General features: G+C 37.5%; 1 protein-coding gene across 14 annotated transcripts in view; it reads right to left on the minus strand.

The window, feature by feature from the left end:
• Positions 1-27,781, minus strand: part of DTNB (dystrobrevin beta) — a 214,536-nt gene that overhangs the window by 71,117 nt on the left and 115,638 nt on the right. For all 14 annotated transcript variants that reach the window (XR_004326183.1, XR_004326184.1, XR_004326185.1 and 11 more), the window contains exon 10: positions 139-216. Coding sequence is in view for 11 of the 14 variants with exons in the window: in XM_032497159.1 (XP_032353050.1) it covers positions 139-216 (78 nt within the window). In the remaining 3 variants the exon portion in view is untranslated. The remainder of the gene's footprint in view (positions 1-138; positions 217-27,781) is intronic.

Consider the following 27,781-nt stretch of genomic DNA (forward strand, 5'->3'; position numbering starts at 1 on the left):
GAAAGAAGATTAAAAAGTAGAAAATAATATTAAAAGACAGGCAAAAGAGAAGAAAGCAAGCCAGTCTCTTCTGCCCTGTGGAATGGCCTGCTTCCCAGGCCAGAGGCTGGGACCCAACTCTTAGCAAGACCCACCTACCTCTTGCTGGGAGTGGGCGCTCCGGAGGACAGGTGGCTCACCATGGTGTCATTCATATTAGTCAGAGGGCGAGGAGGACTGAAAGAAAAGACATTTACATTACATTAATAATTACTAGTGAGACCAGGGGAAACAAATGAAAAAGCGACAAAGGCAAAAGGACCAACCATCATTCCTGATAAGCACAGTGAGGCCCAAGGGGTGGAAATCCCTACTTCCAGCCTACGTAAACTCAACAAGAAGGGTTCTCTCGCACAAAGCCGAAGGGCCCCGAGCCGTGCCCTCGCAGGACAGGAGGAGCACTAACTGTACCCACATGGCCACAGGGATGTCGCTCCGGTGGCCCTTGTTTTATACTTTGAGCACACGAGAGGCTGAGTTCTGCAGTTTCGGTGTTTACAGGATCACTAGGTGTGTGGCGTCTGTGGTATGTTACAAAGGTCACAGCAGCAACACGCATGTTTTTCCTGAGATTTGGTTAGAGCTCACTGTCTTCTCTCTGATTAAGTTTGTATACTTTTTTTTACCAAAAACAAATTGTTAAAACTAAATTTTTTATTAATCCCTTACCAGAATCTTAACAATGAGTCCACATTTTATACCTGTACTCTAATCAGAAGGCTGTCCTTCATAACCTAATCCAGATTTAAATTGGAAGGTTAGCAATTTTGAATAACTTGTCTTAAGCTGCTGGTTTTCTGGACTCAAGATCTCTTTCTCCCTCTTGTGAGAGTCTTGAATGAATGATTTCAAATGTATCAAAAGGAATCTATGAGTCTGCCTTTCAGCCATCCTTCAGCCCTTCTCCCTCCTAAGCAGGTTTAGCTACAAAGGGCTTCTGTCTTGCACTTGGAGCCACATGACTATTGCTAAATATTCCTCCTGGGAAATTTTTCACTTCCTCTTCTAAACTGAAAGACGTACTTTTCAGAGAAATTTGTCCATCGAGAGCAGAAAAGTCCTCTCATATTTAGGTGTTTGGGAACTACCTCTTGGTTCCTCCTTATCTTTAAGAGCTGAGTTAATTATGAAACTGGTTTTCAGAGGTTATACTTAGCAAGTCTTGATGAATATTTAGGGACCAGAATCTTCATTGTTTCTGTAGGTTTCATAGAACATTCAGATATGAGCTCAAGGGAAAATTTTCAGGTAGAGCCAACTTACCTAGAGAAAAAGTTAAGAGGGATGGATGGATGGATGGATCTATCTCTACATCTCTCTCTACATTCCTTTTTTTAAAAAAATCAATTTCACTTCTGGGTAGCGAAATATCTTTAATGATTTCTCATTTAATGGAGAAGATCAAAGATGGGAAATAATTTGCAGGGAATGGATTTCGGTCTCTTGATTCTTAAGCCACAGCACTATGTTTCTTGTTACACATTCCTCCTTTTACGTGACAAAGTAACCAGATATTCAGAATTGAAATATGCCTTTCTAGGCTAGAATTCAATTCCATATTATTTATCTCACTACCCACCTTCCCAGTTTTGCCCCCAAACTTTCCAGCCTATTAATGGTAGTGCTGAGCTGAGCTGAGTTATAATCAATTAATCAACTGTTTTAGGTTGACCAATAATGGAAGTGAATACAGAGATTAGCTTAATTTTAAGTCCTAAATTTATATTTTTGTCTCTGATTTTTTTTTAATCCATTGTCCAAAGAGAATAGGGAGATAATTCCTATGAAAGAAACAAATCCAGTATCATAGCTTTTCATACTTGCAGGCATCAGAAACATTCTGGTATAGAAACTTACACAACTCATCAGATCAGTTTTGTTGATCTTCAACATTCAAAACATATCAAATACCCTGAACATGTAACCAGATGTTCTATATCTTCTTTGACAAGATCTCAGCAAGGTATCTTTATCTTTAGACACTGATAAGTTCCATGATACCCAAATGATCACCAAACATAACTTGGTACAGAGATTTGGGAAGTTCCTTTTTGTTAATGAGACAGACCAAATTTTTTTTTAAATGAGATTAAAACAGATGAATGATATAGGTGAAAGATAATTTTCTAGTCAGAAGAGGTGGGGGTAAAAAAAAGACATAATTTGTTAATTCTTCATCAAAAGGAAAGAGGCTTTCTTCCTGGGTGCCTACTCATACAAGATAAGGAAGACTATCTTTATCTCAATGACCTTATATATATATATATATATATATATATATCTGTGTGTTATATATATATAAACAAATCATCACAATGCAAAGTAATGAGAGTAGCAATACAAGTATACACAAAGTGTTGAGGTGTCACAGATGAAGAGCAGTTACTCCTGCCTGGAAGAATGAGGGAAAGAGCAGTCAGGGTGAAGTAACATTGAGGAGTTTCCCAGATGTAGAAAAAAGTTAAGGGCAACCTAGACAGAAGAAACTGTACGGAAAAAGGCACAGAAATCCAAAAGGATGTGGTGTATTTGGGTCTAACTTATTTGGCTAGACTCAAGGTCCTCAAAGGGAAGTAGTTGAAAATGCATCTGGAAAGGGAGATTAGGGCCCGGATGTGAATGATGCCTGTTCCATCACAAGCTAAGAACTAGGACTTTATGCTGCAGGCAGTGGGGGAAGCATTAAAAGGTTTTAAGCCAAAATGTGATGTGACTATAGCTGGGTTTTCAAACAATAGCTCCAGAAGCTTGTAAAATATTGGCTGTAATCCAGATGTGCATAAGAATCATCTGGGAAGATTTTGTGTGATGAGGTACCCAAGCTCTACCTTCAGTCTAGTGAATCTGAACCTTCAGGGGCAAGAGGATTCTTTCTAATGCACACCCTTATTTAAAAATTTATGTGGAATAGGTTTGGAAGGAGGAGGGAATGGAAGCTGGGACATGAATGAAAAGGTTATGGCAGTTGTCAGATCAGTGATTATGAAGAAGGACAGTGACAGTTAAGATGGGGAAGAGACAAAAGGAAAAACAGTGGGGAGGTAACACAGAGAAGATGTGGTGAAAGGTTAAGTCCACAGGGTTAGTGAATAAAAAATAATGGAGATTTTTACTGTGACTACTGGGTGGGATGTGATATCATGTCCAGCCTAGGGAACACAAGAGTACGAAACAGGATTTGGTGTTGGACGGGTGGGGGTAGAGAGAATAAGCAGGAGGGTTAGGGTGAACGAGATTTCAGACGGAATTTGCTGAATTGAAGAGCCACTGATAAGCATAGGTAAGCGATATCTAGAAAGCAGCTGGAAACAGGAGAATGGAACCCACGTGAAATGTTAAGTTTGAAAATATTTGAGTATCATCAAGTTAAATCGCAGCCGTTCATTTGAGTATTCTGATCATTATAAAGGTGCATTTTTATTTATTTTTTTAGGTGGAGCAGGGTAAGTTTGGGGAAATATACAGTAATAGGGTGGCTTAGATAATAGGTACAGAGCCTCTGGTTACTGGTTAGACAATTTTCCTATTAGGTAGTAAAAATGTAACTCACTGTACAAGTCATTTTCACTTTACTTCTCTTATGACCAGACCACTCCAATTCATTCTGGTGGATGCTCTGGAATGTAGACTAACTTGAAATTAGCATTACTACAGAATCTCTCTCAAGGCTTTTAAAGCTAGGAATAGATGAGGAATAACTCATCATGCCTTTTAAATCTCCCAGGACAAATTATATATAACTCTATATATTTCTTTATTTCATTTATCAAATATTTGTTGAGCCTCTACAGAGTGGAAGGTACTGTGCTAGCTGCCGGGGATAAAAATTAAAAGGATGAAAACTTAGAAGGGGAGGGTATAACTCAGTGGTAGAGTGCATAAGGTCCTGGGTTTAATCCCCAGTACCCCCATTAAAAAACAACCAAAAAATGAAACAAATAAACAAAAAAGGATGAAGTCTTAAGTCTTATGAAGAAGAAAAATTCAGAAAAAATAATTACAGTATAATGCAATAAGTATTTAATAGAAGTAAGAAAAACTGCTATGTGCTACGGGGAAATATTGAGATCACCTCACCCTACAAAGAAAAATATATTTCCAGTGTGTTAAGGAACTAAATGTAAATGTTTAATTATATAAATCAAAAGAAAACATATGGGTCTATGGATAGAGAGGACTTTCTAAGCTCAAAAGCAATGGAAAAATTAGGAAGGAAAGGATCAATTAACTTGAATGATTTAAACAATCAGAAAAGAAAGAAAAATATAAATTTGGGGAACTATTTCAACAAATGTGACAGAGCAAAAATTAATAGCTTTAATATACAAAAGATTCATATAAATTTATAAGATAACTACTAGATATCAATTAGATAAATGGCAAAGTGAAAATACACCTTTAGAAAAAAAAGAATACAAATAACTCAATTATAAAAATGTGTTAATTATGAAAAAGCAAAGAAATCTGCTAAAATTACAGACCCATTTTCTCTTATGAAAATATAATGACTTTTTTCTTTTAAATTTAAGGTAATCTTCAAGGCTGGAGAGGATTTTGACACAGGCCTTTCACTGACTACTAGCCAGGACTGAAAGTACAAGCTAAGCAAAATTTCTAGGAAGCAATTTGTCAATACATCCATCAAAGATCTTTAAAAAAGTTCAAACATTTTGACTAATTCCCTTCCTAGGAATCTATTCCAAGGAATTAATCAGAAATGCAAAGATAATTTTATATTAAAATATTTAGGGAAATATTATTTACAATAGAGTAATTTTGGAAGAAACCTAAATGTTCAAATATGAGAGAAAGGAAAAAGTAAACCATGGTACATCTGTGAATGTAGCCTATTATGCCGCCACTAAAAAATAATGCTTATGAAGAGTTTTCTAATTACACGAGAAACAGCTTAGCATGTAAGAGGTAAAAAAGAAGGGCAAGATAACTATCATACTAGCTAGCAATTACTAAATGTTTGATATATATCTATCAGACATAGGGTCTGGGGCTTTAAATACATTATTTTATCTTCACAATAACCCTATAAAATAAGACAAAACTGTTTATATGTACAGTGTGGTCTCAGTTAAATAATATAATAAGCGTAAAACAAAATATCTGGAGAAAAAATATCAAAATGTAAGAAAAGTGGAATTCTGGGAATTATTTTTCTTACCTATTTATACTTTCCTGTACTCTTCCAATTTTTCCTGATTTTCAAAGAAAAACATGCTTAATGTTTAAATCTATATACATAAAGAACTAAAAAAAAAACAGAAACGAAAACTTTTAATAGCAGTGAGTCAAATTTTATACAGTGAGCCTATACTGCTTCTGGTATCATTAAGAAAGCAAACTGAGAAGGTAAGGGAGAACGAGAGGGAACTTCGAGACCGTCAGTAGAAGAAAGCCCTGTTCAATGGTGTGAGTGGATCCAAAGTTCCACAACCCCCCAACATCCCTACCACCACACCCCCAAAAGGAAAGAAAACATTTTAGCTCCATGTGCATTATCTCCTCTATTAGACTGTAGGAAATGTGTGTAATTTTTCATCATTGTATTTCGAGTATCTGGCATAGGATGAGACATGGATCAGGCTCTCAGGAAATATTTGACCATGAGTCAGCACCACGCTGTGGAACACATATGAGTGTAGTGTGTGTAAAAAGTAACCTTTCTGTTATATTTAGCTTTGGTGAGGCTATCCTCTGAGAATGGAATAATGACATTACTAGTTGTTATATTTGGTAGGTATGTTTGTCATGTTTGCAGCCTAGCAAGTTTTCATCTGTGACTTAGTAATGGAATCAAAGTGGAGAGTGTCTTTCACAACAACTTACCGAGTGCTGAACATGTGCCAGACCCAGTTCTAACATCCCTCATGGATTCACTCATTTAAACCTCACAGCCACCAAGGAGGCAGATGCTACTACCACCTTTATTTTACAGATGGAGACACTAAGGCACGGAGAGAAGTATGTACCCGTGGTCACCGCCAACTTGTGTGGCAGAAGCAGGATTTGAACCAAGGCAGTCTGGCTCTTGGATCTGTGTTCCTAATCTTTATGGCGTAGTGTCTCTACTACCTTTGATTGCTGCACTTAACGTAATCAAGCCTGTTTGGCCTATAAATTAAAACCAACAGCATGATGCTAAATCATAGCTCTTGTAGAGTTGTTTCTATAGGAAGGCAAAACAATAATAACCCCAGGGTATGGCGTGGGGTGATTTATTGTTTCCTCTATCACATCATTAGAACTCTGAGTTATAAATGCCTCTTTCAACTCAAGCCATTTGGTTGCAGGCTCTCATTCTTAACCGCCTCTAGGCTGTCCCAAGGAAAACTAAGTAAGCTAGCATGAACTGTGTCCTTCAAAAACATATCTCTGTTAGAATGACTTTAAAATCTAATCTTAATTTCAAAGATCTTTTAGATTTGTCATCTAAGCCTGACAAAATACACACATTTAATGAGGAAATTATTGTATCAGCCAGACTATTGGTTAAAAAAAAAGTTTAACACTGGGCTCAGGACCAACATTGGGTGTAATTACTTGTCCTGATTTTCTAAGTTGACTTAGATCCAGGGGTAAACAATTTCTTGATAGGATTCTCTTACCAAGGATGTAAAAGTATAATAATGTTGCTTAAGCAAAATCTCTACTTAAAAATAGTGAGTGAATAAAGAGGTACATGAACAAAGCCAAGTCTGAAGCCTGAGAGGATGGGCGAGACCTTGGGCACCTGTCACTTTTCCGTAGGCCCTTTGATGAACCTTTTCTGGGGGAAGTCATCCAGGGAGACAGATACTTAACCATACCCTATACTTTTAAAAACATTGCGTCATTATCTTGTTCTTCCTCCCAGAATGTTTTTTCAGTTGTAAAGGTTAAGGTTACAGTCCTGCAATTTTCTATTCCCTTGACAGCTAGCTATATGTCACTCATGCACGTTTGGGGACTTTTTACCAGGTTTCATTATGCTATATGCTTTCATTTACTTGATTACTTTTTTTGCAGTTCCTACAATAATGCTTTACATGTGAGGTACTTAAACATTTTAGTTAAGTACATTTAATCACTTATTATGATTTTTGTAGCCAGCTATGTGGCCTTCAATCCTAGACACCTACGTTGCTTCTGAAATTATCTTTCCCTACTCCTTTTGATCATACTTTCGTCGTCTTTAAGATTATGCAGCAGATTTCACCATACTCTAAGACAAATTCAAAACCCGGACTCTAGACTACTTCATTCTTTTATCTATCAAACTACTCACGCCTTCCACATTTCCCAAGCAAGTTTTTTTTTTTTTTTTTTTTTTTTTTTGCTTTTTCTAAGCCTCTACTTTTAAATCTTCTCCTAGGAACCCATCCTGGAATGTCTTTCTTCATAGACTTGTCAAGGTTCCACTCTTTCTGGCTTCTCTTATCAGAGAATTGGCTCCTGAAATTTTAGTATCCCCATAACGCCATTCTGATTGACTACAAACTCCATTTGAATAAACAAGGGCCTTATCAGTATTCAAACAAACAAAAACCCATAGTCTATTCATTCCCTACACTTAAGGGCTTTGAGCGAAAACAAAAAACAAAAACAAGCCGAAGGCTGTCCCTGCCCACAGGAGGTTTATAATTTCCATTAGTCTTCACCCTTACCGGTTATCACGGCAATAGGCGTTTATGCTTTAGCTTAACATATTACAATCTTTAGGTCAAATCGAATTTGATAATTATCATTCACAATAAAACATACGTAAAATCATTAATAACAAAGACTACAACTTATTTCAAATAATTAACCACAGACCACTACAACAAAAGAATATGAAAAATCCTATGACGTTAACAGTTACCAGATTTGCCGTGTATTTTGCATAGATTTACTTCTGGAACACTGGAGAGGGTCGGGAGGGAAGGGGTACTGCACTTACTAACATCTGTTGAGTATGAACACTGCATTAGCACTGAGCTGGGTCCTCAGATATCTTACTGGGATTCTTGCTACTACTCATGATGGTATTCCTATCTTACAAATAAAGAAAGGTCAAAGAGGATAATGAACATGCTCAAGGTCATGAAACTAGCAAGTGCCAGGACCAGCACTGGGATCCACTTTTACCTGGTTCTAACACCACTGAATAGATCAAACCCAAGATTCACCACCCTAATGCAGGCATCTCTGTATCACCCAAGTGAATTTTTCAGAGTAGAGTTCTCAGGGAAGAATAAATTATCATCTTTGAGAAACACTGCCCTGCTTCAGGACCACTGGCTTCAAATCTAACCTGAAGTATCCTAGAAAAAAAGAGATGAATTACTAATTATCATAACTGAATGACAACTAAATTCGTAACTAAACTTCATGAAGGTTGGTGAGGGGAGCTTCCAGGACCCTGGAAAGTCATTAGGACACTTGCTGTTACCTTTTCTAGGATCTCATCTTGAATCAGTCTATAAGGATCACACAGCTTTATATGCTTAACAAGAAACAACTTCCGCCTAACTTATGGTAGCTTCACCCTTTGAGGACAAAACCTCTTTCCTCGTTCCAATTTGAAATTTCCAGAAAAGACTCAAGGTGACCCACCTTGAGTCATCTGCCCACTCGGGTAGACAAAGGGCCCAATACTTTGATTGGTCATCCTCTTAGAACAACACAGTTAGGGTTGAGAGAGGACCACTTCTCCAAAGAAGTGGCTTTTACTCCCAGAAAAACAGCTGAAGAGCAAATCAATGAAAAATATTCACTTTTACTTAAGGACGAACTTTTACAGAAAGACAAGTGCCAAATGGCCAGTGTCCAGGATCCAGGCATTTCTGAGTCTCTGCTTGGGGTGATCAGCCCAGATGACACTGCTTTAGGATGAAGGTGGCATCTGTTTCTCTCTTTAGTTGCTACCCTCCAAAATTTAGTAGCCTGTAAATCTATTCACAGACCTCCACACTGAAACAATATATGATCTAATGAGAAAGCCTGTTTATCTAATTATTCCGTTATGATGAAGAGGAAATTGGGACTTATACTGACATGTAACAAGGGCACACTGCAGCTCTGATGAAATACGAACGAGGACAGATTCTACGACCTCCTTAATCCCTATTATTTCCATTACCCTCTCAAAAAGCATCCTGCCTCTAGCCAACGGTTATGACAAGTGAGGATCCTTTTCCTCCTCCTTGAGTAGTGTGAAGTTTTGCTCCTTATTCCTGTCTGTGTACCAGACCAACCATCTCCTGTTACTCCACTCATTCTGTGGTTATCCACCAAAGCAATGAGGTTAAACAAACCAACAAAACTGCCTTTACTTGCCAAAATTGCCTCAGAAAATCATTTAAAAAATAACCATCTGGTACTGTAACTGTAATGTAAACATCATGTTACACATTTACAGTGAGGCTTCTCTGACTGCTAAGGAAGTACATTTACTTTACTGGTCACTGACAATTCATTAACCAAAAGAAAAGATTTATAATTTCCAAAACGAACCACTAATCCAAACATGTTGCAACTAATTTATTAATGCAAAAAAGACCTATCAACAGACACACATGCCTCAATTCCTATTTCCAGCAGTTCAACACAGCCATTTGTGGTATAAGACTTAGAATGAACAATTTCTCAGGAAGGAGAAGCTTACCACAAACACATTCTCTCTCTCTCTGTTTTTTAGAATTGACTTTCCTATTTATTTCTCTTTAAATTGTTTTTTTTAAAATACACAAATATATTCTTATACAGAATGTTCACTAGGCAGCACCTGGAGATACTCAGAGGAACACAGGTATCTCAAGTTAGCTCTGGGAAAGGACAGAACTGTAAAATGAGGCAATAATTAGCAAATTATTGAATAGTACTACTCATTTTAATATTATTGTATTGAAAAAAAGCAGGCAAAAGGTCTTACAAATGAGTTAACTAAATCAACAGAAATGTACTATTTTATTGTAAAAACCTTTCCACAATCCCTGAATCCTTCCTTCTTTGTTCTCTTTGTTCATTAAACTTAGAAAGGAAGTTGTCAATATTTTATATAGATGTCAACTCCTGTATTTCTAGAAAGATAAGAGGACAACTTAAACTTCCACAAGTTACTGTTCACAGAGAGGTCAAAGAAATGCATGACACAATGTCACTTCCTGACCTGTTCATATGGTCATTACTGAAACTTGTTTTCAAAAGTGGAAACATACATTTTTATAGAAGCCAGGCTGACCTGCACGTATTTTTTACAGTTAACCAGACAGGAAAAGATATAGCGGGCTTCCCCTTTTTATAATAACTGTCTGGGAAGTTCCACAGGCTCTAGCATCCTGCCAAAAATAAACACAATCGTCATCAGCCCAGCAGCTCAAGCAGCAAAGACATAAAGGCAAGGAAGCGCTCTCAAACCTTTACGTTCTGTAGCAAATGCTTCTTCTTTTTCTACGGATCTGGCATCTAATGCATTACCCTGCTGTTGTCTCTAAGGAAACAGAACAGCCACATGACGAAGAATCTTCTCTCCAAGGTAGTTTATCCCACAGAGCATTTTGGGAAAGAGCAGGTACGAGAGAACAATTCATTAGAAGGAAGCGCACGTCTGCACTTCGCCAGCAAGTCCATCAAGCAGTCGAACGCAGCCAATGACAGGAAGGCAGACGCAGCACACAGAGTAGGTACCACTCCTTAGAAGCTTAAACATGAAACGCCCCCTCCTGCAACAGAATCCAAGTTCCGCTGCAAGTTAGCGACCTAATTAACCCTGTCCACAACTCCACTCCGATGGGGACGTCAAGGAGCATCCCCCACCTCCCCTCTCCTAGGGCCTCTCCTAATTGCTAAATGCTTGATACGGAAGCAGCCTGCAGTACTGTGTCTGCCAAGCAGTCTGTAGGTAGCAATTAGGAGGTAGGGAGAACTAACAAGGCTTGATTTTTTTGTTTTGTTGAAGAGGAGTTAAGGGGAACACCAGCAGAGTGAAAAAAAAAAAAAAAACAGAACAGTGGTGTCTACCTACCCCTTAGATGCAAAGAGTTCCTTACTTCATAAAGGCAGAGCATCAGAGGGTGGCTGAAACAGGGCCGTATGGTGTGAGCTGCTGAGAGAGTGGGCTTTCAGGGACACCCCAAGCAGGGTGTTCAGAAGACTGAGGATGTCCCTGACACTCAAGAGTCACCCTGTGGCCTCTTTTCTATTTCATCTACTCGATACTCTTAAATTGACCTGCTCTTGGTCTCCACCTCACTGGCATCATCACATTTCAGCACGCATTTCGTTAGTGCGACTTAAATATTGTAAAAGTTTTCTGTAAGTCCACCAGTGTCCACAGAGAACCTTTCAACTGTGGCTTATCTGATTTCTCATGGTTAAAATTACTTTCCTAAGCACAGTGCTCATGCTACCATTCTTCCCCAAATCATCAGTTCTCTACTAGTCTCCCAAATGAAGACAAATACCTTCCTCTCTAATGTCACTACCCAGATGCTACAGCTCGAGCCTCCCAGGCCACCTTAATTTTCATGACTTCCTTACACTTCTGAAGGGCAAATATGCTACTCTATTCAAACACAGGCTCTGAATTTTTCTGCCACAGTAAAGCAAAAATAAGACAAAATGGTAAAAAGATACACAAGTATTTACACTAAACACAGGATGAAAGCCACACTAACAACCTAAGTGCTGGGGAAAGAATTCTATCATCTGCCGAGATAGATGAAGAGGTGTGAAAAGACAACCCAACAAATCAGATTGCTAACCAGTTAATATAAACATTTTGATATCAATAATAAAAGTCTAAAGAATAAAAAAAGATTCATGTGTTCAAATGTTTGGCAGAAAATGAGAGTACGACATAGCAAAAATATAATAAAAACAAAATAGCAGTGGGTAACATCCTTCAAGGCTACAAGCTAAGTATACACAGGAGGGAGCAGAGCACAGAATGTGAAGGATAAGTGTGAACAACAACAGGTAAAACTAATTTCGGGGGTAAAAAAGAACTACAGAGATTGAAATGCCATGATTTCATAATAAAAATGCATCAGAGGGGAAGAAGAGGCAGTGGAGAGGGGGAAGAACACAAGTGTGGGAGAACCGGGTTCAGCTCCTGATTCTGGTTCTAAGCAGACGAAGTGACCCACGTGACTCTGGACAATGAAGCCCTTTGTGCCTCAGCTCACTGGTCTGTGAAATGAAGGGGGCTGGCTCTAGAACAGCAGTTTTCACACGTGTTCCCTGGGCATCAAAGGATTCCACGAGGTGCTTCAGGAATCACTGAGGAGAGCAAAGGGATCAGGCCCCAACCTGATTTCAGTAAGAGTAGCCCCGTTTCTATTCCACATAAGGGTTCATAGAAACAAAGTGTTCCACTGTTGTTTTAAAGTTTGAAAACCCCTTTCCTTACTACAAAATTTAAAATAGAAGTCTCTGCTATACTCACTCCCAGTAACCCGCTCTTTTCTTTTATAATCCTTATCACAATTCACAATTACATATAATCAGCGTTTACTTTTTGACCGGTCTCACTTGAGAGGCTGCAGGCTTCACGAGGGCAGGGCCCACCGGGCTCATTCCACCACCATGTTCACGCTGCGTACCTCGCACCGTGACAGGCACAGATTGCATGTGCAACAGTATTTTTCAAAGATAAGCTCTTATGATTCTACTTTTCATTCCAATCTACTTGAAACAATGTATTAGCTAAACCTAAAAATGCAAAATTGGTGAAGGCTCACCTGAACTGAATTTAAATGGAAAACGTGTTCAGACAAGGAAGACAAAGATGGATAGCTAACAGACAGGCCATTTGGGATCACAAAAATTCTTGAGTGGGAGGAGTCCTGCTGACTAAATAATGTTCTCAGGAGCTTAACTGGACACAGAAAAACATCAGTACTTCTCACAGGTACTAAATGCATCTGCCAACTATGCCTGTTAAATCAGTCTTGGTATTTAATTTCTCAGCTAAAAGAATCTAAAAGTAATTTTAACTGTCCTAATACATTAGGGAGTTTGCCAGGGGAATAAAGAATGACATGTCATTCATTAAATGTGTATCGAAGTCTCTGCTGAAAAGGCCATACACAGACCTTTGGAGACAGTGCTAAGACAGTGAATTATAAATCAGCTGAAGGTGTAGTCTAGGGACTTCTGGGTCAAGTTGGCAGACTGAGCACACGCTGAGAGCTCACACTCCTGTACCAAAGAAAAATGACTTAAAGATATAAAAATCAATTGATGCACGCATAGCTAGAATCAAATTTTTAAAAAGGGAAGCTCTGTTTAAGCCTCAAAAAAAAAATGAGAAGTATCACCAAAGGAAGAAAATAAGTAAGAAGCCATTGTGGTGAGCAGCGGCTGCATTGAGCTGCCATCAGCCACACACAGGGCCACCCCTGAGGAGGCTGGAAGAACTTAACCAAATCCACCCCACACCTCCAAAACACCACCTCTACACACACAAAAACCCCCCACAGAGAACAGTGCATCTAAGACGGCCTTTAAAATGAACCTACTTAATATCCTCAGGCACCTAGAGGATAGAAGAGCATCTATAAGATGTTCTGAAAAATAACCAATTAGAGATTTTGTAAACGAAAATCATAATTATTGAGATTTTTTTCAAAAAAACCTCCTCAGATAGACTGAATACAGCTAAAGATTGATGCTACTTTTCCCCTCTAAGTTAAGAAACACGAGAACTAAATCCAGTTTTAAAGCCTGTAACTCAGAGTTCCAGAGAGACCAGAGGGGATGGAGGAGAGGCACTGGTATTTAACACAGAGAATGGCTGAGAATTTTTCAGAGCTGTTGAAAGACATGAGGCTTTACAGAGTAAGACTCCTCTGAGTATAAAAATTAAATTAAATAGAAATAAACTTTAAAAAAGTTCATATCCAGACAAATTATAGTAAAACTTCAATTACCAATGTTATAAAGAAAACCCTAAAAGTTACTAGCAAAATATGAGAGATTCAACAGAAAGGAAGGAGAGTCAGATTGTTATTAAAACTGGTTATAACAGAGGAATGATATCTTCAAAGAATGAAGGGAAAACACCTTTTGGCTAGATTTTAAATCCAGCCAAATTATCATTCAATAATGAGGGTATACCACAACAACTAGGCAAGAAAAAGAAATAAAAGATATCGAAACTGTAAAAGAAGAAGTAAAACTATCTCTATTTGCAGATGATGTGATGCATATATAGAAAACCTTAAAGAATCCAACACCCCACCTCCCCCAAAAAACCTACTAGAGTTAATAAACAAGTTCAACAAAGCTGGGTACAAGGTCAATATAAAAAAATTTTCTATGTATTAGCAATGAACAATCTGAAAATGAAATTAAGAAAACAATTTCATTTATAATAGCATCAAAAAGAATAAAACACTTTAGACTAAAGTTAAAGAAATGCAACACTTGAACACTGAAAACTACAACGCATCGTTAAAAGAAATTAAGATCTAAATAAATGGAAAGACATTCCATGTTCATGGACTGGAAGACTTAATATGTTAAGACAGCAATATTCCCTGAACTGATCTACAGATTCAGTGCAATCCCTATCAAAATCATAGCTGCCTTTTTTGTAGAACTGGACAAGATGATCCTAAGTTCATACAGAAATACAAGAAAGATAGAATAGCCAAAAATCATCTTCCAAAAGAACAAAAGCTGCAGGATACATACTTTCTGACTTCAAACTTACTACAAACCTATTTCAAAGTAGACTAGTTTGCTTTATGTTTGGAGGTTCAGAGATATTCATAAATTATCCATTACTCTCTCCAGTTAGACAGAAATCCATAATTAGTATCTGAAATTACTGGCTTTGAAAAAGTTTCTAAGTCTAAACCCTGTGTAGGTGTTAAACCGCAGATCATGAAGGCTTTCTTGGTAGCTACCTAACTGGTGCCCCCGTCAGTGCCATGAGCTCCACCTCACACCCCATACCCTCTGTTTTCACTGTTTGTTGGAATGCCCGGAGTAGAAGAACAGCTGATTATGGTACTCTTACAGCTTTTCCACTCAAAGTCTTCATTATTTCTCCTCTGTCCCCACATAAAGGTTGGGGGAAATGACAAAGGGACGCAGTCACAGGAAGACGAAGAATGCTACTGCAGACAGGGAGTTGAAAGTGACGCTGACAATGTGTCAGAAGGGGTCTAGAGTATTTCTCATTTCAAAGATGTTAAGCTTTTGGCTCCACCAATACTTCTTCACTTGTAACTTACTCCAGTGTAACCACAGTAACAAGACGTTTGATTTGATTCATTTAAAGGTTTACGTGTTCAAGTCAGCTTTGGAGATCCTTTCTTGGGAAAGATCACCTTATATAGTAGGATTGCTTCCCCTGTTTTTTAAAAAAGAAAAAAAATACCAAAAGCCTGCCGTCCCTTACACTTCTCCTACTTATCCTATTTCTCTTCTTCCTCCCACTGCTACTTATAACATTTAAGATCACAATAAATTAGAAATATAACTTTGTTTCAGTTTCATGACTCAATTTCATCCAAACTCTCTAAATGCATCTTTGACATCAGTGTCTTCGTCATCACTAAAGGCTCTCTGAGTCATCACACTGTTCTCCAGAGTACATCGCGGTCATTTCTGTCCAAACTGTTTAGAAGTAATTCCTCTGTATCTAATGCTCTCAGTGGAAAATGTACCACAAGCTTCTCCCATAATAGTAAGCCAGCTGGCATTTTCATCTATAATCACTTAATGCATTTTTATTTTTAAAATTAAATTTAATCTTTTCTACACACATAATTAATAAGCAATCTACTGGGAATATGAGGAACACAGCACTCGGTACTAATCTGAGAGTCTTTTTTTAAGCGTACAGAGGATGTTTAGAAAAATTGTTCAGATAATTGCCCCTAAAAGAAATCTCAATTCTATCAAAGAATCAATGTCATACAGAATACCACCTCTGACCAAAATTTAATAATATCAGAAAGCATCAAAAAATACCCACAAAAGTCTCACGTGTTTGGAGATTTTAAAATTAATCTTGACTGTGCATATTAGAAAAAAAGAATTTTTAGGAATCAATTAACTGACTAATCACCTAAAGAAGTAAGAAACTAGCTACAGGGCTTGATCCTTACATGTCTTCTCCTCTCTGTCTAAACATCACCTCTAAGTTGCCAATTCTGAAATTTATATTTCCAAACCACACATGTCCCATGAGTGTCTTCAAGACTTATACAAATTGCCTATCTGACATCTCTATTTAGGTGTCAAAAAAAACCTCAATGTGCCTAAAACAGAGCTCTCATTCTACCCAAACTTGTTCACCTATAGGTTCCACTGTCTTTCTCTCTCTCTGTCTCCAATGGTTCAGGCCAAACCGACTTCTCTCTTCCTCTCATACTCCACATCCAACCTGTCAGCTAGATTTCTATCCCTCCATATTGTACCAGTTCCAGATTTTTAAGCTTTCAAAGGGCTGAGCTCACATAGACAACATCAATGGCAGTTTAATCACTTTCTCAAAATGAAGATGTTAAATATTCATCTCAAGAAACTCTATAGAGAAGCTCTTAATAAGAACGTTTTTCTTGTAATAAACTGGACACAGGAAGTGAGGGGAAAAAAACAGCTGGACTTACATAGAGTTAAACATGAAGTCATGACAGCTTGGAAGAAATGACTAAAGAGAATAAAGAAGTCACTTAAACTCCAAAAAGAATTCTACTGTAAAAGCAAAAAAACCAATGAGGAGGATTATTCAATATTATTTAACAGAATATTTTCTTAAATTCATGCTTGGAGGCAATATATCCAACTTTACCCTTAAAATGATCCCATTAAACTATCCAAAAGGGAAAAAATAAGTAAGACAAAAAAGAAAGGTTCTTTCACCAAAAGAGATGCCATCTTCTTTTGACCTCTAAGATTATTTCAAGTAGTAAAATAAGAACCTCACTCCAAAAGCTCATTAAAAAAAAAAAAAAAAAAAAACAGATTTTAACGGTATGAGTAACCTTTCTTTAATTGCCTTCCAAAGCTTCAGTAAGATCTTATCAAAGTCATTATCAAATAAACAAGTTAAGGACCTATAATGTGACCTTGAAGAGAGGGACAAAAAACTTGTCAAATTTAACCTAATTTAACAAGAATTTACAATTGTGCCCCATACTTCAAATGCACAACAAGTCAGCAGCCACACCTGGATTGTGCCAGGTACTAAGGTGCCAGACTGAAGAAGTTGATGGTGAAAGGAGGTGCTTACAGTCTTCAAGAAATCCAGGTCCGATACATACTCAAGAAATCCTTAAAGAAGGAGAGAGCATGTTATTGGGTGCCCAAATGACAGATACAACAAGGATTCAACGAATCCAGGTAAGGAAAGAAGAGATTCATGAGTTAGCTGCTTCTAGGGTTCAAAGAAGGTTTCATGAATGGAGCAGAATTGAAGCTTGGCTCATGGATGTACAAAGTGCAGGCAGTCTGTGGCATTCAGGAAAGGGGGCAGCTGGGTGAGGGCATCACGAGCCAGCTCAGAGGTGTGGGAAGAGAAAAGCTTTAAAGCGTAGGAAGGAGGCAGGTCTGGTCAAAGCAGAGGCTTTGTCCTGTATAACTTAGCAGCAGAAGATAAGATTTAAAAAGTAAGGTGGGTCCCGATTACACAGGGCCTTAAATTCCAGCTCAAGGAGTGCCTCCTTTAGTCTACAGGCAGTGGAGTTGTGTGGATTTTTAAATAGGAAAATAATATGACAAAAGCAGTGATTCAAGAAGATTGATTTGTTAGAAATATGTACACAGAGTCGAGGTTTAAGAAGAATGAAAAAGGGCTAATTTAGTAGGTGCTAAACACAGGCACTAGTCAAAAGTAGGCAAGACCTGTGAAGGTGCTAAGAAATATTCAGATTGTTTTAAATTGCAACCAGATCAGTATATACATTTCATTAAGAAATTCAACTTAATGAAATATAATTCTGAGGCTCGGTATCTGCATGAAATTACAGGTATACCCTAGGTTTAGCTAGGGAAGAAATAAAGCTCAAAAGAAAAGCAGACTTCTCCAATATTAATAAGGATGATTACTTTTCAAGGATTTTTTAGTAATCATAGAACTGGAAGATCATGACTTTAAACCCCAAAATGTTGTTATTATTAGCTCTAGCTCTGTAAAAACAAGAAAAAACCCTACCTTATCCTCCCTCATCCTGACATACTGATGTAATTTCTTGCAATAACCTGAAAGCTTTGTGAAGATCATTACTGTTAGTAAGTTGTGAGCACATACACACACATTTATTCACTCCACAAACACTTATTTAAGGTCTGCTATTTGCCAGGCCCATGCTATTTCCCGGGGATACAGCAGGAAACAAAGTAAAGTCTCTGTCTTCAAAGGGTTTACAATCTAGTGGGGTATAAATTGTAAACAGATACAAAAATGTATCAAATAACATCACATAAGGTAAAGTGCTGTGAAAAAACTGAAACAAGGTAACGGCACCAAGTGAGCGATGCTGCTGTTTTAGATAAGATAGTTAAGACCAGTCTCTGAGGAGCTACCTTTGAAGGAGAGATCGGAGCGAAGTAAGGGAAGGAGTCACCTATCAGGATGAGGAGCCTGTCAGGCAAATAAAACAGAAGGTTCAAATTCCTGAGGTAGGAGCATACTTGGTGTTTTCAAGGAACAACAAAACCAGTGTAAGAACAGAGTATAGAGACCAATGGGAAAGTGTAAGAAACAAAGTCAGAGAAGTTATTAGGAGCCAGATCTTATGGGGCCCCGGGGACCACTGTACAGACTTCAGCTTTTAAGTGTGATGGGAAGTCACTGAAGGGATAAAAAAAACAAGCAAATAAGATATGAACTGGATTGCACACCGGAACAGATACAATAAGAAATCAATTCACTGGATACTTACAGTTCTGAATTTCTCCAAATACATCTGACACCCTTTCAGAAAAAGGTGATTTGCATTATACATTCACACAAAAATGAGAATCTTTGAAAAAAATCTCAAAAGGATTTTTCACTAACATTATTAAATTAGGATGTAAAAGTGAATTGAACCAAAAGGAATATACCTACGGCTGCGGGCAGTTAAGGATTTGTTAAACATAAAAAATGAGTGTGTTCCAGGCAAGATGAGCTACTCAAATGCAAACACAGAAGAGAACAAAACAAAAACCCAAGCAGCCAACAAACACAAAAGAACAGGGAGAAGGGTAGCAGAGGGGGAAGAAAGAGAAAAGTAGAAAACTGACCTATAGATTTAATGGAATCCCTAACAAACTCCTCACAGGTTTTTTGCTGTTGTTGTTGTTGTTAAAATTGACAGGTGTACCCTAAAATTTAAATGGGACTGCAAAGGACCTAGAATTGCCAAAATAATTTTGAAAAAGAAGACAACTTATACTACCCCAAATCAAATTTACAGGAATCAAGATCAGGTAGTGACAAAAGAACAGACAGCCATACAGATCAAGGGAACAGAACGGAGAGTCCAGAAATAAATCCTTAAGGTGAATTGATTTTGACAAAGGTGCCAAGGCAATTCAAGGGGCACAGGACAATCTTTTCAGCAAATGGTGCTCATGCAATTGAATATCCACATGCAAAAAAGGGACTTAGACTCTCATCTTAAACCATACACAAAAATCAGTTGAAAATCAACACAAAAGTGGATTATAGACTGAAGTGTTAAGGGTTAAAATTTCTAGATGAAAACACAGGAGAAAACTGTTGTGTCCCTGGGTCAGGCAAAGGTTTTTTAGATATGACATCAAAAGTACAACCCATTAAAGGAAAAAAACTGATAAAGTTCCCTTTCTCAATAACAAAACTTTTGCTCTTCAAAAGACCATTAAGAAAATGGGCGGTGGGGGAGGGGCGGGGGCAGGTGTAGCTCAAGTAGTAGAGCACATGCTTAGCAGGCATGAGGTCCTAGGTTTAATCCCCAATATCTCTTCCAAAAATAAATAAATAAACCTAATTACTCCTCCCTCCCCCCAAAAAAGATCATTAAGAAAATGAAAAGATAAGACATAAACTGGGGGAAAAAATGATCTGTAGATCATATATCCAACAGGGAACTTGTGTCCAGAATATATAAAGAACTCTTAAAACTCAGTAAGAAGAAGACAAACCAACCAATTATAAAATGGGCGAGACAAACTGTCACAGCCCAGAGGTACTTAAGGAGGTAGGATGAATAAACGTAATGTGGTGCCCTGGAATGGGAACCTGGAACAAAAAAAGGACATTAGGGGAAAAACTAATGAAGTCTCAATAAAGCACGGAGTTCAGTTAATAATAATATCAATACTGGTTCATTTATAAAATGTCAACAATAGGGGAACTGAGTACAGGGTATATGGGAACTCTGTCCTATCTCAGCTACATTTCTGTAAATCTAAAACTACTCTAAAATAAAAAGATTATTCAAATATTTTTTAAATGACCAAGGATCTAAATAGACAATTACAGAAAGAAGATACATGAACAGCTTATTAGTACATGAAAAAGGTGCTCAACATCATTAGTCACTGGGGAAATGCAAATCAAAACCACAATAAGGTACCACCTCACTAACTAGGATGGCTATAAATACAGAAGATTGACAATATAACCAGTGCACTGGTAAGAATGTGGAGAAACTGGAGTTCTCAAGTATTTCTGGTCGGGATGTAACAGGTACAGTCACTTTCAAAAATAGTTTGGCAGTTTTTTAAAATGTTAAATATACACTTATCCTGCATGACCCAGCAATTCTACTCCTACGTATCCACCCAAAAGAAATGAAAACATATGTTCACACAAAGACACAAATGGTCATAGCAGCATTATTCATAATAGTCAAAAACTGTAAATGAGCCAAGTGCCCATCAACTGGTGAAGGAACAAACAAGACGTAGTATATTCATATAATGGGATATTTCCAGCATTGAAAAGGCAAAACCACTGATATTTGCTACAACGTGGATAAGCCTCAAAAATATTATGCTAAGTGAAAAAAGCCAGAAGCAAAAAAACCACATCTGATTCTGCTCACATAAAATTTTTAGAAAAGGCGAAACTATAGAAACGGGAAGGATATCAGTGGTGACCTTGGGGCTGCATGTAGGAGCTGGGACTGACTGGGATTAAATGGGTGCGAGGGAACTTTTTCAGATGATGAAAATGTTCTAAAACTGGATGGTGGTGACAGCTGCAAAACTAGATAATTTTACTAAAAATCATTTAATTGTCACAGTGGATGAATTTGATGACATATAAATTATACCTTAATAGAACTCTTAAGAAAAGACAAATCAAAACCCCAATATTCTACTACCTCAAACCCATTAGGGTAACTTAAAAAAAAAACAAACAAACAGAAAATAATAAGTGTTGGTGATAATGTGGAAAAATTAGAACCCTTATACATTGTTCATGAGATTGTAAAATGGTGCAACCCTTATGGAAAACAGTACGGAGGTTCCTCAAAAAACTGAAAACAGAACTACCATATCACCTAGTAATCCCGCCTCAGGGTATATAACCCAAAGAACTCAAATCAGGGTCTCAAAAAGGTATCTGTACACCCACCTTCATAGTAGTAGTATTCAGAACAGCCAAAAGGTGGAAGCAACCCAAATGTCTATTGGCAAAGGATGGAAAACAAAATGTGGTATATACACACAATGGAATATTATTCAGCCTTGCAAAGGAAAGAAAGCCTGACACATGTTACAACGTAGATGAACCTTGAGGACACTATGCTAAATGAAATAAAAAGGTCATGTAAAGACAAATAGGACATGATTCTATTTCTATGAGGTATCTAAAGTACTCAAATTCATAGAAACAGGAAGTAGAATGGTGGTTACCAGGGTCTCATGGTAAAAGAGGAGTTGATGTTTCAGATTTGCAAGTTGAAAAAGTTCTGGAGATCTGCTTCACAGCAATGTAAAATATACTTAACTCTATTGAACTGCACACCTGAAAACAGTTAAAATGGTGAATTTTATGTTTTACCACCATAAAAAAAAGAAAGAAAGAAAAGTAAGGGATGGTGTTTTGGCCACGCTAGAGTTAGAGTTCAAAAGCAGAGTATCTTATGGTAGTACAGTGGCAAACAGAGTGAGGAAAATCCCAAGGGGAGGGTGACACTGAGTAGACTAAAGCCATAACCACTCATAAATAATTATCCTCCTAGGATGAAACCTTGAGTTTTATTGTATTAAATAATGCTGTTTCTCCCCACTGCATCATAATCAATCATCACATTTGCTGTCCATGTGACCATCCCTCTCCATCACACACACACAGGTACCACTCACATATACTCACATGTGTGGGTTTGTGAGTGTATGCAAGTCCTCCTATTTCTCCAACACACACACCCACCCACCCACACACACACACACACACACACACACACACACAGAGAGTTCAGGCAAAAATCTTATCCTATTTCTAAGATGATTCATGATCCTTGGTACCAGCGCTTTCTGTGCTCCCTCTTCCTTTTTTGGAGAGATACACTTTCAGGGTCAGCTACCCAAAGCCTAGAAAAGAATGATTATCTGGGACCTTCAGCCTGCAATGGAGCCAAACAGACAACACCCAAGCCAGAACTGAGTGAAGCTCAAGGCTCTAAGAGGATCTTGTGTTCCTCAGCTGCTAGGTTCTCAAAAACCACCCCAGCAAAATGCAAAACATAATTAATATCAGATGACCTATGATCTAAGAGCCAAAGTATAAGAATTGCCTGTTGGAGACAGTTCAAAATTAAAATCTTCCAAATAGGTTCAGTCTCAGGAGACCAAGATACCCAGAATGGATCTGATACTCCTTTCAAGTGACTAGAACATCAGACTCACCCAGGAATCTAAGAGGAAAATATCATCTTGTCAGTTTTCTCAAATAAGACTCCCCTCAGCACCAAGCACAGAGCTCTGTTCACAATTCACATTCAGTAAATACCTGTGGAAGATAGTGATTTCAACCCACATCAACTTACCAATATCATAAATTCTATAATAATTTTTGGGAGAATTCAAAGCTAATTCATAACTTTGAAAAAAACCAAATTTGACTAATAAAAAAAGTTGCCAACAATGAGGCATTTGGTTTTGCACAGGACAATTAGCTAGAAACACCCTCATCAAAAAAGCCATTTAGAATTCCAGATTCACTCATTTTAAAAGAAGTATCAGAAATATGTGCTTTAATAGCTAAACAACATAAACAAGAATTCAGACCTGTTTTTTGTAGGGTTACAAATGGTCTTAAATTATTCCAGGTCTGGTGAATTTCTACTGATTTAAAGTCACTATGAATTAAGAATAAAACAGGCAGAATTTTTGCATTATAATGAAAAGTTCAAAACACTGAAAGCATCAGATATTTAGGCACAGTGGTCTAAAGTTCAAAAAAATAAACCTATGACTTGACAAACTCATAAAAACAGAAAGTCAACTGCAGTTACTGGGGTCTGGGGGGAGAAAGAAATGGAGAGTGGTTCAATGGGCACAGAGGTCCAGCTTTGCAAGATGGAAAATACACTTAACACTACTAAAACATACACTTAAAAATGGTTAAGATGGTAAATTTTATGCTATGTGTTTTTCTTTTTCACCATCATTACATACTTTTTTAATTATTAAAAAAACCTCCAATTGAAATTATCACCCACAGAAATGGCATCTGAAATTTCAACAACAAAAGAATGAGTTTGTAATAAGTTTCATCAAATAAAAACTTGAACTGAGAAAAAATATCTATGATTTTGTAAAAGAAAAAACAACAAAGAGGACAGATTGGCTTGATTAAATCGTGTGTGTGTGTATGTGTGTTTGTGTTTGTGTGTAGAGCAACTAAGTCAGTATTAAACAGAAAAGTAGCTACAATAGGACAAATAAGAACCATATTAAAGTATTGTTGTAATTATAATTCTATAATTATAGCATAATTTAACAGCTTTTTTTATTGTCTAGCTGAATTCTGTTTTGATACAAGATGTGGAGAAAACTGGTTGGTTAGCTGTTCAAACATGTACATATTTATATATGAACAGAGAGAAGCGGTAAAAAGGTAATCTGGTTTCTAGGTAACAAACTTTATCCAAATGCTTTAACAGAAGAAGCTACCAAATTAACCTTCACCCTTGGGTGGAAAAAACAACCTGGACCATCAAACCAAAGGAGATGATGAGCATTCAGAGAAAAGACTACCAAGAAGCACAAAGTGCCCTAAATTTGCAGTTTTTAGCAACCCTTCCTTAAGAGTAGGGGTTGGCAAGCTTTTCTGAAAAGAGCCAGATAATAAACATTTTAGGCCTTGAGGGTCTTATGATTCCAGTTGCAAGACTCAATTTTGCCACTGTAGCCCAAAAGCAGCCACAGAAAATACGTAAATGAATTAGCGTGGCTGTGTCCTAATAAAACCTTATCTATGGACACTGAAATCTGAATTTCATATCATTTTTCACAAAACATTCTTCTTTTCCTCTTCAGCCACTCAAAAGTAGTTAAAAAAAAAATTCCTAGGTCATGAGCCATACAAAAATGGGCGACAGGCTGGATTCAGCCTATGGTTATAGTTTGCCAACTCCTGCTGAAGAGACTAGATCAATCACAGGTGTATCGAGGGAGACACTGGTCATGCTGGAATTCAGAGAACAAACATACTAAGCTGACATCGGGAAGTTCTGCTTTCTCTCAGAAATAAATAACCACAAACTGAAATGTAATGGTGATGAATTGCTAATTAAAGAAATCAGATATAAGGACTATGTGGTTAGATAATTAGATCGTAAGCACCAACAAATTGCTTGAATTAGGCTAGCGGAACGCTTATCTGAGTCTCCAAGGGCTAGAAGTTTTACAAAAATGCTTTAAGCAAAAGAAACAACTACTTCTCTCAAAGACAGAAGAAAATTTGCTACAGCGTTGATGATAAGTAAATTGGTTTTGTTTGAGATGCACTTGAAAAACCTTGTTTACTTAATATTCTCAACTCATCAGAAAAGAAACACAATGAACCAATTGAGAAAATATGCCTGACATCTAGTGGAGGCTTCAGGTACTGTAGGCACATGACTTATTTACTGCAGGAAAAACAAACAAACAGAGGAGGATGGAGTCTGTTTATATAAATCACGTTTCGCATCACTCATTCATGCAATATATTTTACATGCCTACCATGCCCAGGCACTATTTAGGCACTGGGGACTCAGTGTAGAGCAAGATAGAGTCCCAGCCTTTGCAGAGGGTCCATTTTTGTGGCATGATTTACTTTATTCCGAGGAAAAGACTTTAAGAGTTTAGAATATAATATTTATAGCATCCTAACCTCTCAGAAGCACTTTCAGATACATTATCCTAAAACACCATCTTGAGATAATTAACATGAGTTTAAATACCACCATTTCACAGAAACACAAACTGATGTCTCCTGATTTTTAACCTAGTTTTTCTTCTGTCATATCACACTGCCTCCCTTCTGTTTTTCAACCAACAAAGGTATAGCTATTCCACGTTGTCCCTTGATTCTAAACCTGACCACAGGGTTCAAACAATGGTTCAATTAGCAGATGTTTCTACAACAATTTCTGACTGGGTCAGCCTGTTAGGAAACTGGGAAAGAAGGCTCGGCATGGAGCCAGGAGCTCAGGCTCTAGCCCCAACTCCGTCACTTGGTAGCTGTGTGATCTTGGGCAGGTCATTCAACCTCCCTGATACTGCCTCCTGATCTGTTACAGGTTAAGGCTACCTATGCTGCAAAGTTTGCTGTGAGGGTTAAATGAAATAACATACACAGAAGAGGTGATCAAAGGGCTTGGAACGCTGGGTGCGCAACAAACACTTGAATCTCAAGTTTGTGAGGATCTGAGTTGATCTCTAACCTATGCTAACAGTGAAATGTAAACAATTAACATTAAAATGTTTTATCATCATACTTAGTTTCAATTCCTGTCTCAAATTTCCACTGGAGTTTTAATTTTATCTCTGGGCATTTAGCAAAATCTAAGATTTTTAAAAATGTGTTTACAAACTTTTCCCCATCTCCACTACGACCATAATAGTCCAACCCACCATTATCTCACACCTAGCCCCTGAAAAAGACCCCTAGCTGGCCTCTTCTTTATTCACCCTTATCCCACTCCCTTTTTACACACAATAGACAGTGATTCCTTCAAGTGCAAAATTCAGCATGTCCCTCTCCTACCTAAAACCCTTCAATTTGGGATAATATCCAAAATCAGTGCCTGCTTCTGCAGCCTTCCTCCTGCTCCGCTCTGCTGGGAACGCTCCTCCCTACCCTCCACGTGCCTAATTCCTATTTATCTTCACTATAAATGTGATACTTCACAAAACCCTTTCTTAACCTACTAATAAGATAAAGGCAGACCATAAGGTAAAGACATCTTGTTAGAGAAGTGATTTATATTATTTCTCAGAGCTTTCAAAGGGAATTATCAACATTGCCAAAAGGAAGGCAAAATTAAAACTGCAACACAGTTAGCAGGAAAATAATGGAGTTGGGACTAACGGCTATCCATTATGGAAAAAAAATAAATTCCTATCTCACACCTGATAACAACAACAAAAAGTACAGAAATAAGAAATTTACTGTCAGAGGTACTCTTATCATCTTGAAGTGAGAACGTAAGTTTTGAGTATGACATGAAAGCCAGAAACATAAAGAAAAACTGAACAAATTTGACCATCAAACTAAAACTTTAGCAAGAAGCTTTATTTTCTACTGAGGAAGATCTAGTTTGAAATGGTCAAAGATACATACCTTCCAGCATGTCCTCTCTTTTTTTAAAAGTTGTAAACAAATAAGCATGGTACATAAGAAATAACTGTAAAGGGTGAGCTTACTTAAAAAGTGTTTAACTAGTGGCCCAAGGAAAGGTCCAAGAATGCTGGCTGTCCATTCCCTTGGGTCCCATCCCTAACTCTCAACCTCCTTGGTAGATGGTGTTCATCCCAATCTGATTTTTAGTAAAACAAATATAAACAACTTAAGTGTTTGAAAATAATGCCTACAGTGTTGTAAGACCCTGAAGTGCAAGAAAATTACCTATTCTTTGTCTAAAAAAAGACCATTTTAAATTAATATAGGAAGACAATGATTAAAATAATCATGATCCTATCTGAATGGAATATTTTGCTGACTTTAAGCATTCAAATATAGGAGCTATCTTCATCTCCTTCATCTCTAAGTGCAGAACAGCAAACATTTTTTTCCTGATCATGATGAGAAATGCACACAGCAGCCCACGCCTTCCAATTTTTTCATCGCTTGAGCTGTACTTGTAACTCTTTCCTAAGGAAGCCAGCCCAAAACACCGCACTTCATAAAATTGGCTTCCTCACTCACTCAAACCTATTCGCATATAAGTGAAGTACTGTGTGAATACTGTTTGTACTTTGGATAGTACCTGGAAAGTCCTCAATAAATATTTGCTGAATGAATAGAAAACTTAAATCTCAGCAAACATTAAGAACTGAGATTCACAGAATTATATTTCAGTTGTACTCTATCTCCGCTTTTGAATGCTTAGCATTGAATTCTTAGCTTATTGTTAACATGGCTAAAACCACTTAAGTTCTAATGAGGTGGTTCCATAATCTGAGCAGATTCACTAGGAAACTTTTTTAAAATGTAGATTTCAGGCCACCCCCAGAAAAATGATTCAGTTGACCTAGAACGGAAGTAACCTAGTAAGCTATACTTTTAAAAGTTTACTGACCCTGGTATCAGGCAGGTTTGGGAATCAGACATGTGGCAAA

Source organism: Camelus ferus, chromosome 15, assembly GCF_009834535.1.
Source record: "Camelus ferus isolate YT-003-E chromosome 15, BCGSAC_Cfer_1.0, whole genome shotgun sequence".
Lineage (NCBI taxonomy): Eukaryota > Metazoa > Chordata > Mammalia > Artiodactyla > Camelidae > Camelus > Camelus ferus.